Raw genomic sequence first — 14766 nt, forward strand, 5'->3', positions numbered from 1 at the left:
ATGCCAAGAGCAATGTACATAGTGTTGGTCTGCCTCTCAATCTCTCAAACCCAATTTTTGTTATTCTGAATTTCAAATATAAAATTATATCTAAAGTGACAGCAGAATTGCAAATGTGATTGCAACTAGCTTGTTGCTGACAAGGGAAGTGGCAGTATGAAGAATGGAAGGCGCAGGATCCCTCTGTCTTTTCTTTATGTCAGTTGCCTTTCTTCTAATTAGGAATGTGGGGATTTGTTTGCCAAACAAGGCAAAGTGTCTGAGTTGTTCCTGGGAAAAGATAGGGAGGAAAGGTTAACTGTCTTCTCTCTGCTTCTCATCTGCAAGTGCCTCTCTAACTGCCTCCTGGCACAATAGTGTCAGCTATGCTTGATGAATCCCATGATTCTCACCATAGGTGCATTTTCACCTCGAGTTCTTACGAAAATATGTGTCCAACTACAACTCAAGTATTCTAAAAAAATGTAAGAAGGGTATATATTATACACTGTTTCCCTAAAGGCTCTGTGGTGTTTCCCCCCCCCCTTTGTGTCTTTTTCTCTGTAGATTATTTTTTCCATAATCAGTACCACTTAAAAGAAACTTTCTGTTGACTGGGTTGAAACAATGTAAAGCTAGATACTCAGAAGTGGAAATTAAACTCTCCTGTTTCTTTTTAGTTTATAAAAGGGAAAGAAGGGGAGGGAGAAATATCTGAGGCTAAGATGTTACCTTACATGAACAAACTTGGATAAGTCATCACTTAGGGTTACATGTGAACAAACAGTATTACGTATGCATCAATCTCTAACCTATGCCTGCCTTTTTAGATGAAAAATTATATCATTTTTAATAATGCATTCAAATAGCCCAATATTTAAAATAAGCACAAGAAAATGTTGTTGGATGAAGTACCAGAATGTACCAGAATGAACCAGGAATGATTTTTAAAAATATATTCTAGCTTCTTAGTTGCATTGGGTGTGTAACTAAGATATAAAGAAAGACAGAAAATGTTAAGTATTTAAACTTTATTTAAATAAAAGACTTTATTTCAGTCTTTTGACATGTTTGTTTGTAAATCCCAGATTGCTGGGTGGAATGAACTTTTTGATTTTACATCCTATGACCTAATATTACTTATTTCAATCAACAAAAAAGAACAATACACTCCTTTTATCCTATTTGCACAGATGTTTATTCTCTCATGAATCATTTACAACTTCCTTGAAGTTCACACTAGCTTTCCCTTTGTCCAAATGAAATATAGACGTCTGTATTTGAACTATAATGTTACTTGATGTTTTAAAGAAGAGGCTAATGCTCTATTAATGTTTAAAACAATAATGGAATACAATGAAAAGCTTCATGTGGCAGTATAATTGAATGGCTTAGTGTTGCTGGCTTAATATTCTCTCCATCATGGTGACCCATAATCTTTTTATATGACTTTATATGCTGCACAGTCATTGTGATCAGCTTTGAAAAATGGACCATGCTCTCTGGATGTAATATATACCAGACCCTGCTTTGTTTTAGCATATTTATGACTTGCTTGCTATGGTCCCTCATTCTCATGTAGCAGATGGTGTCCTTTTGAGTAAGGGGTTAACTTGCTCAAAAGAACTTCGGGTTAATTCAGTGCATGCAAAGAAGAGGAAGAGGTTTATTGCTCTGCTTCTTATTCATGATTATTTTGGAAGAAAGAAAGAATAATTCACTAGCAGACAGCATTACTTGCACAGGCAGAAAGTTGGTTGAACACATTGCGTGCAGCTGGAAGGGAGAATAACTTTACATTCAGTTTTCCTTTCCTCAGTTCCTGCTTTAAAATTATAAGGCAAGAATTGTAGTTTAGAGTAAATTAGCTGGGAGAAGCCACTTATAAATCTGACATTATTTAATTGGCTTATTTAACTATTTTGCAGAAAGAATAGAAAAACTTGAGCCCAGTTTTTTTCCCCATCGGTTCTTTTTGTTCTGGCACATGTATTTTACTAACATAATACTGTGCAATGTGGTAAACACCATCTGAAAATCTTAAAGCTACATTTTTTTTATTAAGACAGTTTATATAATTTATAATACTGTAGTATCACAATATTCATAAAAATATATACAAATTCATTATACTACAGAATGGCTGGAAAGCCACTTTGGTGTAGTTTTGTATACCAGGCTAGAAACCAGGAGAACTGCACTCTAGTCTTACCTTAGGCACAAAGGCAACTGGGTGACCTTAAGCCAGTCACTCTCTCACAGCTCAGAAGGAGACAATGGCAAGCCACTTTCCAAAAATCTTGCCAAGAAAACTGCAGGGACCAGCCCATGAGCTGAATTAAAGGCAACTCTTCCCCCCCCCCCCAAAAAAATACCTTGACTTCTAGCATTTCTCTGCTAGTGTATATTGTAATTTTTAAAAAATGAACAAAGAAAATAATACATTGGAAAACCAGAACTTTCTGTTCATATGATAAGTTCTAAAGATAAGTATTATCACACCTTTTGATGTGACTAGGATTTTGTTCATATATTTAATTCAGGAAGGCAGTGCATCATTTCAAGACAAACTTTAGATCTCAGTGAAAAATACAGATGATAGATGTTATAACTTCAAACACTCCTGTGAGCTATCACAGGATGTTTCTAATGGAAATTAACAATTAAGAAACAACAATATGTTTCTAAAAGAAACAGTTAGGAAATCCCCAATAGACTTTAAAGACAATCTTTAATTCTTTTGTGAAAAAAAGCTTTAGAAAGTACCCCTGATCCTCCGGATAATTGGAACATTTTAAATAGTACAATGTTTGTCTTTGTGTGATTTTAGTTTCTCATGCCTTATAGTTAAAAACACAGTGAGTTTGTTAAATCTCATGGGAAATATGATTCCATGGTTTGGGAATGTTTAACTGCTGTGGATTCAGCAATAAGGGAGTGGTTCTGTTTTCAGCAGTTACATAACACTTCACATTTCTGTGTTCTGCAATAAGCCCATTTGTGCCTTGATGTGGAAAAGACTCTCTTCTCCATAAGGGGTAGAACTCCTTGGCCGAATAGAAGAAAATAGAGAGTGTGTGTAGACAGCACATGGCTCATTGGGTCATTCTTCTTTCCACATATAATAGAGGCAGACACCATTTTCCCTCCCCTCACGACTTCCAGGAGAGCCCCAGTGAAGCCGCCATCTCCACAGCTGACCTGCAGACCTGCCTGCCACTTTGCTGAGGGCAAGGGGGAACAAAAGACTGAGGAAAACTGACCCTTACTCCCCATTCCAATGTATTCCAAGGACATCTTCTCTCCACTAAGAAAGAGGATCCTCACATTATTGGCTCCCGTAGCCAGCCCTGCCTTACCAACAGGCATCCCACTTGCTCTCTCACCATTCCTCTTTTCATATAAAATATAGACTTGTGCCATTTTCCCTCCCATCACAACCCACAGGAGAGCCCTAGGTGAAGCTTCCTTCTCCCCCCTCCTCCTCTTGGCACTGCATGCTCTGGTGGAAGGGGGAACCAAGGGAGCTGTGGACCATGAGGAAAGCTGTACCACTACTCCCAATTCCAGCATGTTCTCAGGGAGTCCCTCCTTCCATGGAAAAAGAGATTTCACCTTTTGACCTCCAGACTCATCCGCCCCCCCAGGTAATGCTATCTCTCTAGTAGATATCTGAGTTTCTCGTTCATTCTTCCTTTTTCCACATATAATAGAGGCTTATGGAATTTTCCCTCCCCTCATGACCTTCATGAGAGCCCCAAGGAAGCCTCCTCCTCTTCCATTTCAGCTGATCTGTGGAACTGCCTACACTTTCTTGTGGGAAGGAGATACAAAGGAGACTGTTAGGAAAACTGCACAGGCTAAGCTTACATTGGGGGAATAATGTTCCAGCCAATGTAGGCCAAAGCAGAAAAGGCATGCTATATGGACCCTGCCAGGTGGAACTTCTTTATGGACAGGACCTGCAGCATACCCCTCCTGCCTGAACTGGTGAGATAAGTAGATATAATTGGGAAGAGACAGTCCCTCAATAACCTGATCCCATGCCATGTTAAAGGTCATCTTGAATTGTACCCAGAAACAAATTGGCAACCAATTGGCAACCAATGCAGCTTATGGAACAGACATGTAACTCCTATCTTTCTGGGGCATACATCATTGCAGCGTTCTAATCAGCTGAAGCAATGATGAAATCCAAACTGGTTTGCTACCGGTTTGCTGGCTGCGCATGCGCACTGCGTGCCAAATGCGTGCTGCATGTGTATGTGCAGTGCGCACCAAAAGGAGGCTTGGGAAAGTAAGTAGAACAGTGTGGGGAGGGATCAGCTATGCAGCGGGGTTTAGCTTTGCTAGAAAGTAGGATTTCCTGCTTTCTAGCAAAGCTAAATGGCGCAGCACAGCTGATCCCCCCTGCTGTTCTACTTACCTTCCCAAGTCTCCTTTTGGTGCATGCTGCGCATGTGTGTATGCACAGTACACGCCAAAAGGAGGCTTGGGAAGGTAAGTAGAACAGCAAGGGGGGGGGAATCAGCTGTGGTGCGCGATTTAGCTTTGCTAGAAAGCAGGATTTCCTGCTTTCTAGCAAAGCTAAACCCCACTGCATAGCTGCTTTTTGGAAATACCGCTTTGGAGGAACTGCTAGCTTTTTTTACTACTGGTTTGCCAAACCGATAGTTTTTATCACTACCTGTTCACCCGAACCGGAGCAAACCAGTAGCATTTCACCCATGGGCTGAAGCTTTTTCAAAGGCAGCCCTATATACCATGTAGAGGTGTTATAATTATTCCCCCTGGGAGTGTGATTTGGAGTGATGGATTTTAAAGTTTAAAACCAGCACTTTAAATTGCATTCAGAAACCAAAACAAGGGTCTGGAATACTGGTGTTAATGCTCAGGCCACCATATCCTACCTAACAACTAAGCTGCTACATTCTGGACTAATTGAAGCTTTCAAAGATAGCCCCAGATGCAGCACAATGAAGTAGGTTGAGATCATATGTCATTATTATGCAATCCTCATATTCTAGATCAAGGCAAAAATAGCAGGGAATTTCTAGAAGCCTAACACTCTGACAAATTAACCATCAATAGACACACAGACATAAACAATATCTATAGACTATGCAAAAGATTCAATCAACAAGCCAAAAAGGGAACTAAAAGACCTAAGCATCTTTCCACCAGTAATCAATATCCAGATGAGGGGCACCCGGGGGTTGTTGCACACGCATTGCATTATGGGTGTGCGCACACTCGGTGCCGAAAAGGTTAGCCATCACTTCCTTAGAGTTCAAGAAGGGGTGCAACTGGCACGTGACATGAAATTATACAAGTGCTTTATGTTACTTAACTAGTAAATTCATTAAATAAGAAACTAAATGCAATGTACACTTAATTCCTCTTCATATAAAAAGGTCCACAGTGCCAGCATGTTCATGCATTTACTATAAAGGTATTATATGCCAAGACTGCAGTATAAATGCTGCAGTTGTAAGAACAATAACACCTATGTGGGTGCTATAGAGCTAGTTTTTGAATGTTTACACTTACATGTTGAAGCTAGAATGACTTAAAATGTATGATCAGTCATAATTTTGCAAGTATATATTTAAAACATTCCTTTTTTATTTCATCTTGAAAATAGTGGCAATGGGTATCAGGCTTAACACTGAATTATATTTTCCTTGTGCTGTAGATATGATTTTCTTCATGGTAAAGTAATTTTCTATAGCTTTTAATGCCACAATCTATTTTTATCAAGCAATGATTCAAAAAGGTCAGACTTCAGTGTCTTGCAGATGATTCACCAAATTAATGATGAACATGGGTAAGAAGTTAGGAATGAAATTTTCACTTCTGTCTTGTAATAGATAAAATTTGTAGTTCTAATAGAGCTAAGTAACTAATTTTACTATGCATAAATTGATAGACTAAGTATTGAGTGAAACATTGTCCTTAAGAAAAATAAACTGAAATTGTTTTGTTAGGATAGTGATTTTCATGTGGGTGGGTGTTAAGGATATAACAGACTTTAAAATCACCATAGTTTTACTGATATTTTTAAACTTGGATCAAAATATAAGTGCTTAAGAAACATTATATGTTACTTTCCACTGCTAAAGCAAGTTGTACAATGGATTTCATCGCTTTTTAATCATTTAAACTTCAATTTCCATCATCTGCTTTAACTGATATAACATATTAAAAGGAAACCCCAAATACTATCAAGATATCAGTTTTCCAATTTTCAGTAGATTCTTGTATAGTCATGTCAAAAATATAAATCATTTAAAGCAATTACAAATATACATTTTTTTGAATTTTGTAAAAGTCTTGTTATTTAAAATTTTACTCAATTTTTTCATACCTTATATCAAAGTCTTAATATAGAAATAAGTTTACGTGTATGAAGCCCATGAAGTTTGATGCAAGCTTAAACAGTATTATGGTAGAGATATCCTTATAAACCTCTAAATCAAATATCGTATTCCATTTACTTCAGAGAGTTGGGAAAAAAAAAAGGAGCCTAAATTACTTGTGCAATAATAAGTGGGTATATGTTGTGGGTAAGAACAGAACATAGGGAAAGCTGTGGGTGGTCAGGATATTAGGTTTTCTACTTTTTTCTCCATCACAAGTATTGTTTACGTATTTCTACATTTCAGCTACAAGTTAGTCCTTTATGTATCAGACACTGGAATTTATTTCTGAATGAACATGCACTATACATAATTTTCCCCATCTGTTTATTTAATTAATAATAAATTTGTTTTTCAGATGACTTAGCAATGATTATAACATAACATTTTATATAATTGCAATTTATTTTTGTTTTGTGCAGTAAAGACTTGTGCTTAGTGTACATAAACAGAATTTGCCTGTTTTCAAATAATGCAGAAAAGTCAGGAAAAAATGATGTAATTTTCAAAACCAGAAATCACATAGTTTCAAAGCTGATTCTAAAATGCTGCAAAGATTGGTGTAGGATCCCTTAGTTTTCAAAAGGAATTGCAGTTTCATTTGATTTTGAAGGCAACTTTAAATATTATATTTTAGAAGGTAACATGCGTAGATCATGTAAACATTAACATTTGTGAGACAGTATACAGGTAATCCTCGACTTACAACAGTTTGTTTAGTGATGGTTCAAAGTTACAACAGTACTGAAAAACTGACTTATGATCGTTTTTCACAGTTATGACCATTGCAGCATCCCCATGGTTACATGACCAAAATTCAGATGCTTGGCAACTGACTCATATTTATGATGGTTGCAATGTCCTGGGGGTCATGTGATCACCTTTTATGACCTTCTGACAAGCAAAGTCAATGGGAAAGCCAGATTCACTTAACAACCGTGTTACTAATTTAACAACTGCAGTGATTCACTTAACAACTGAAGCAAGAAAGGTTGTAGAAGGGGGAAAACTCACTTAACAAATGTTTCACTTAGCAACAGAAATGTTGGGCTCAATTGTGGTCGAAAATCGAGGATTACCTGTATGCGCAGGTATGTGCTAGTTTGATAATCCAGCTATGAATTCAGTATTCTGAGAACAACAGTGTGGTTCAATTCCATACAAATAATTCAAACAGGTGCTTTGCAACGTGTGGGGACATGAATGAAGCAACTCTTTTAACAGTGAAGGCAGTTATATCCTTTGAAAGGTTCACATTGCTGTTTCCAGATATCCCTGTAAGCTTGTTCATGCATAACATGTGATGCATTATCAGCATCACAATGTATTTGCTATTTTCTATTGTGAGCCTCTTCAAATATTTTGGAATGCTGCTGCTACTATCTCTAACCATCTATGAATCTGTGTATGTGTCTCTCTCTGTGTACCATTATCTCTGAAGAAAACAAGTATTTTATTATGTTCACCATGTTCTTCATACATACTGTGTCTGTGGTAAAATTCAAATTTTCATTTCACTCAAAGAAAGAAAGAATGGATTTATTACAGTTATAGGCCAGAGTTCACCTGAAATAATTATAGAGATAGAAGGGCCATTTAGCTTAGGGCTGTAAAACTGGCAGCCCACAGGCCGGATGTATCATGCGCAGGCCACGCCCATCCAGCTCTGTGAATGGGAAAAATATCACAAAACATCACATGATGGCAATGTGAGGATGGCAATGTGAGGCCACGAGTTTTACACCTGTGATTTAGATCATCAAGTCCAACATCTGATGAACAAAGGGATCCAGATTAAAGCATCCCTGACAGATGGCTATAAGGGCCTTGCATGAACACAGCAAGGGATAAGCCATTAGCTCTCTGGTATAGTAGTTGGTTCCATAAACAATCTACATTAAGGAATGACAAATACATCTTCGTATGCCTAAAAGATAGTACACTCAGGGTTCTTAATTTTAATTATTGTATTTGTTCTGCTTACATGGTGTGCTGAAAGGACAAAACAATAAAAATATATCATTGTGCTACTTTTAATTCATTACAGGTATCGAACAAGTTTGAGGCCTAAATATATTTTAACATACAAGATGGTAACCGAATTAGAGTGGAGATGTTGTCCTGGATACATGGGTGTAGATTGCAAAGAGGCTGTAGCAGAAAAGCCAAGATCAATAGCTTACCCAGCAGAACTTCCACCCAATGATATGAAGCCAAGCTTGGGTAAATGTTTCTTTAACTTCTGATATGCATGGTCTTTTTTGCTGAATTTTACACCACCCTTTTATTGTTTAATGTTCTTTGATATGCTAGCTAGATTTCTTAGTCCTGTTAACTCTGTGAGGTAGGTTATTCCTACATTATTTTATGTGTTATTTTCTACATCATTTCTACTTTATGTGTAAGAAAATTATTTCTCATGGCAATAGTTAATTAATCTGAACTTTTGTAGCTATGTCTTTAAATGTATATCAAACAATGAAATTGGTTAATAATTAGCATTTGGCATATAATCTTTATGATTTTGGCATAACTGCAATATATGTTTCATTAAATGAAGAAGATAAAAATTCATTTTCAAAGTTCATATTATAGAGTTTGATTATAGAGCTAATAGAGTTTAGGAGCATGTGTATTAATACATATTTTACACCATTCCACAGAAAAGCCATTCCATTACTCATATTCCATTCCATTACTCTTATTCAAAAGCATCTTGATCTTATTCATAATCAAAAGAAAGAATAATAACTACTATGAGTTATCAACTGTGAAAAGTCATTTTTAGCTTTTCTAGTCTAGTCTAGTCAGTCTAGTCTAGTCTAGTCATTCTAGTCTCTAGAATTTTCATCAATTTATATATAAATATGAGTAAAATATTTTAAATATTTTAAAAATTGAAAGTGTATGTTCTTTGGGGATTATGCATAGGTAGTTCTAAGTTAATGACTGCAACATTCAGCAACTGTTTTAATTTGTGACAATGCTGGAACAGTAGTTTTATGATCAATCCTTAAACTTATAACAGTTGCAAGATTCCCACTGTCCAGTGATTGTCATTTGCATCTTTCCCAGCTGGCTTCCCACAAGCAAGCCAGCAGTAAGTCACAGTCACATGATGTCACACTTAACAACTGCAGATGCTTTACATAATGACTATAGCAGAACTAACATAAGTTGAATATAGTCACATGATCTTTCACTTAATAATGTACCATTTAGTGATGGATCTGCTTATCCTAATTGTAGTCATTAAATCAGGATTGCCTATATTTTATTGTTTTTATTTTTAATGGCTATAACTATTTTGCCTTTTTTTATTTCAGTCAGTTTGCTAAAATTTTACTGGGTCTTTCATATCTTACAAAAATTCAGTTTGCTCTGATATTATTCAATACATATTTTTGGGGCTCCTCTGCGTGCCACTGGCCAAGCAATGTTGGCTGGCGACCCCCAGGGGGAGAGCCTTCTCTGTGGGGGCTCCTGCCCTCTGGAACAAATTGCCCCCCGAGATGCGGAGGATTCCTGACTTGCACACCTTCCACCGGGCCCTTAAGACGCTCTTATTTCAGCCGGGCTGGCCTAATTTTTAAAATTTTATTCTTCTTAAATTATTTAAATTGGGATGTTTATTTTAATTACGGGCCAAACTATTTAATAATTTTAGACTGTTTTTTAAATTATATTTTTGTGGGTTTTATGCTCGCTGTACACCACCCTGAGTCCCTTTGGGAGAAGGGCGGTATATAAATTAAATTAAATTAAATTAAATTAAATTAAATTAAATTAAATTAAATTAAATTAAATTAAATTAAATTAAATTAATAAGCTGTTACTTAGTAGTTTATCTGGCCATCTGGATCTAGAAAATTTCCCTTTTGCCTTTCGAATTTATCTCATAGTTGGTTTTGAGTTTTTTACACGATAGGTATTTATGTTTCATATGACTCCTTTCTTTATGTGGTTTCTTAGTAATGAAATGTTTCAAGCTGCAAAAATGTGACTATGTAAGTAATTTTTTTCAGTGTGATCATTTCTATTGTTTAGTACTGAAAAAGATAATTAAAAGAGTGCCACACTTTTTCTCTACAGATTCTAGACCAAAGCAAAAACAAGAAGATTCACAAGATAAAAAAATACAGTTTCTGGAGGATGAATTATTCCGGCTTACACAGACTGTACTAGAACTTCAGTCCGCTATAACCAATGTGGATAAAAATCCAAAAGTTACTGTGCAAGAAGATGCAAGTCAGAGAGTATTATCTTGGTTGAACAACCTTCATGACCATCCAGGGTTGGACAGTACTTTGGAGGAAAAAACAGAGAATACATATCCATTGAACACTAATGACTCATACAAATCTGGAACAGAAAGACTAACATCTGAAGAAGATGAAATAGAGGATGGCCTGAAAGCCAAAATTAATAGGTTGGAACAAAATGGGAAAGTAAATGACTATGAAGGGCAATTAAAGCAGCTCCAAGAAGCAGCCCAAGGGCCAACAATAACAATGCCCAACAGTCAATTGTATCAGGAATACATAGATGCTAAATTTGAAGCCCTGAGACAGGAAATGTTGGAAGGATTTGAGAAGAAAATGGCAGATCTGAAAAATTCCTGTGAATATAAGCTGACAGATATTCAACAATACTGTGATAACCATGAGGCCAATTTCTTAGGACTTAGAGAATCTGTTGCAGAAAAAGAAAATGACCTAAGAAAACAAATTCAAAATCTACAGAATGTTATCGAAGTACCATTAAACCATTCATGTTGCAGTGACGACATTAGAAAACAGATGAACATTTTGGATAAAAAGATAGAGAAAATTGCAGAAGCAAATAAAATTTTAAATGCCAGGATAGATAATGAAATAAAACATATTTCCACTCCATATTCAGAAGACAACTTTGATGAAAAATGGGAGGAAATAGAAGCAAGGATTAATGTTACAGAGAAAAATGCTGAAGAACATTGCTTTTACATTGAGGAAACTCTTCGTAATGTTATAGCTACTAAAGTAGATGAAGTAAGGGATTTATTTGACAAAAAGTTCCAAGCAATAGAAAGCAGACTAGGTTCTACTATTCTTGATATTGCTAATGTTACCAGTCCAGATGATATATATACTACTCGAGGATCAACACTGCAGAACAACTCAGAATCTGAAAATAAGCACATTGTATTGGAGATTAATCTTATGAAGAACAAATTACAACACACTGAAGATGTTTGCCAATCTTTATCACAGTATTTGGAAAGTCTTCAGAAAGGACTAGAAAACACTAACAGTAAACATGATCAATTATTTTTGAAAACAAAAGACAATTCTGATATTTTAAAATCTTTCAATAGCTCTTTGAGTGAAAAGTTCAATTTAATTAAAGGCACTCAGCGTGACATTCATAAACTTCATAAGGATCTGAGAATAGTTCGGTTTGGTCTGAATGCTATTGATAAAGATGTAAAACTCCTTCAGAATGGCTTAAATGGCTGTAAAGAACAACTTTTAGGTATTAATTCTACATGTGGGAAGACACAGCTTGAGTTACTCAGAAAAACAGATGAAATACAGAAAATGATGAACAATCAAACAATGCACCAAAACAATAATTGTTGTAATCACTTAAACAAAAAGATAAATCAACTGAATGGGGAAGAATTACTTAACTTGACCAAATGTAAGGATAAAATACCTGGCATCTCAGACTTGGAAGATAAAGTATCAAATGTTGAGAAAACTTGCAATAAACTAGATTCTGTCTCTAGCAGCCTTCAAAGGATAAAGGAGGGATTAAACAGACACATCTCCAGTCTTTGGAACTGTTTCAATCAGATGAACATAACTGTAACATCCCATTCAAAAGATATTTTTAGCCTCAAAAATTTTACCCAGCAGTTCAATAGCCAGTTTCCCAAATTTGCCATTGATCTTCAGGACCCGAAGAAAATTCAGCCTTCTATATGTAAGTTGCCTTGCCTTTTCCATAGATTATTTTTAAAATTAAAAATACAATTAATAGTGTTAAATCAATTTTAAAAATTAAGTAGCAGTTTTATTAGACAAGGGAAATAGAACAAAATGTCAAATTTCCCCTTATGTTTTGCACTAATGCACTAATGTAAGTCCAGACCTTCAATATTCTGCCAGTTTGTGCCAGATATCATATCATTGCATTCCATGCACCATTAAGGTAAAAGTAGTCACCATTGAGTCAAACTGGACTGTTGCATTAACAAGTGGTTTGCCATTGGTTTCTTGAAGATTTTTATGTTTCCCACACCCATAACTTTGGCTTCCCGGGTAGTTCAAATAATCCAGTGCTGACCCTGCTTAATCAGCCAAGGTTAGGTAAATGCTGTCACTATGTTTTCAAAACTTTAAATATATTCCAAAAGGCAAATATCTGGAGCTGCAAAATCCCAGTTGACTTTGATATGGCAACAGACAAATACAGAATATTGTAACTCTTTGGCTGCCATCTAATAGTCCCACAGATTTTTGCAACCCAGAATTACAAATATTCTTCAAAATTTAAAGAAAACTTGGAAAAGCAGTAGCAGTTAGCTGTTCAGTCAATCAATATAATTGGGCAGATTTTTCACAAAAATGATTGTGAGCACTAAAAAAGAATATATATATATATATATATGTAAAATGCATTTGCCATATGTTATTTTTTTGGTGCTTTCAAATCGATCTTGAACATGGTGACTATATGAAGAGATGTATGCAATTTTCTTGCTAATATTTTGATAACATTTTTGGAAGAGGTTTACCATTGCCTTCTTGCTAGGCTGATAGCATGTGACTGGCCTAAAGTCACCTAGTTGGCTTTCATATGTAAGGCAGGACTCAGTGTCCTGGCTTCTAGTCAAGAGCTTTGAATCACTACAATAAACTGATTCTCACCACATAATATACTCAATATAAAAAAAAATGTATTTCAGACACTCTACCATTTTCCCTGGAAATAAGACTGGGTCTTATATTAATTTTTGCTCCAAAAGAAACGTTAGAGCTTATTTTACAGTTAGGTCTTATTTTGGGGGAAATGTGATACTAAATGTGTCTGCCTGACTGATGATCTTAACTGGGGCTTATTTTTGGGGTAGGGCTTATATTACGAGCATCCTGAAAAATCATGCTAGGGCTTATTTTCCAGTTGGGTCTTATTTTCAGGGAAACACAGTACATACACTTTTTATATCATAACAAAATTTATTATCTTACTCAAAACTGAGTGTACATCATTTTAAATTTTATTTGTTGTCTTTATTAAAAATTTCTATCACTTGCTTCTTGGCCCTGATTCTTTGCAGTCCTTTTCTCTAGGCTGCAAAATATATTGATTTCATGTTTATTTTAGTTCATAGTTTATTTTATTTACTTCAAGCGCAATGGAGCCAAGAACATTTTAAATGACTCAACTCAAATATATGTTGACAGCTTAATGAATATTGTTGAATAGACTGTACGTATGAAACATGGACCAAAGCCTTATTTGGTTGCTTAGTCAATACTTCCATTTAAGGTAGTGGGATGCTTGATCGCATAAAGATGATTCAGCTGATTATGGAGAACATCCTTAGAATAACAAAATCTGCTCAAAATGTGAAAATGTAGATTGGGAGCAAATTTATTTTCCATAAAAATGATATTTCTGCTCCAAAGTGCTAGGCAAACCACTAAAGTAGGATTAATTAATGGCAGGGATTCACAATACCATAGATGCCTGTTTTGTATATGGAAACTCATGGTCAATATATCAAAAGAAAAGGATTAAATAATGACAGTTTTCAACTAAGCAATATTAGAAAATATAGAATATAGATGTAGTTAAATATGGTTATTTTTCCAATCGCTCCTATCATAGACAAATATACAAAACAGCTCTATAAATATAATTTTCTTGCCTAGAAAAACAAGTGCAGCTCAATAGTTATTTCTGTCAATAAGAATCTGTATTAGGCTCAGAGCTTGTATACAAGCTGTGTTCACATAACACATTTACAGATACATGATTTATCGAATTATTTCAGTTTTCAATTCTTAACAAATATCTTGCATTTAAATTATCAGACACTTTCTGAGATAGCATATCCTGATAGTTGATAAGTTTTATTTCAGAATTGTCACAAATCAGGCTTTTCTATATTTTGTATAAATGGAATTGTTAACTGTTTAGCCAATGTTATTTTGCATTAATTGGCAAAGGATGACAGCTATTAATCAACTGTTATCAGTGAAAACAAAACATTTTGTATGTAAGTACTGCTTACCTTTCGAGCTGCTTTACATACAGATGTGTTCTTGTTTATAGACCAGAGAACATAATGCACATCAGAGGTGGGTTCAACAGGTTC

The 14766-nt window shown here is 35.5% G+C and overlaps 1 protein-coding gene across 1 annotated transcript in view; it reads left to right on the forward strand.

Annotated features, from left to right (window-relative positions):
• Positions 1–14766, forward strand: part of EMILIN2 (elastin microfibril interfacer 2) — a 36830-nt gene that overhangs the window by 12210 nt on the left and 9854 nt on the right. The window contains exons 3-4 of the mRNA XM_070942362.1: positions 8446–8621; positions 10491–12365. Coding sequence (XP_070798463.1) covers positions 8446–8621; positions 10491–12365 — 2051 coding nt within the window. The remainder of the gene's footprint in view (positions 1–8445; positions 8622–10490; positions 12366–14766) is intronic.

The sequence above is a fragment of the Pituophis catenifer genome, unplaced genomic scaffold, assembly GCF_029215685.1.
Source record: "Pituophis catenifer annectens isolate HBS135680 unplaced genomic scaffold, rPitCat1.0.hap2 SCAF_3, whole genome shotgun sequence".
NCBI classification, from domain to species: domain Eukaryota; kingdom Metazoa; phylum Chordata; class Lepidosauria; order Squamata; family Colubridae; genus Pituophis; species Pituophis catenifer.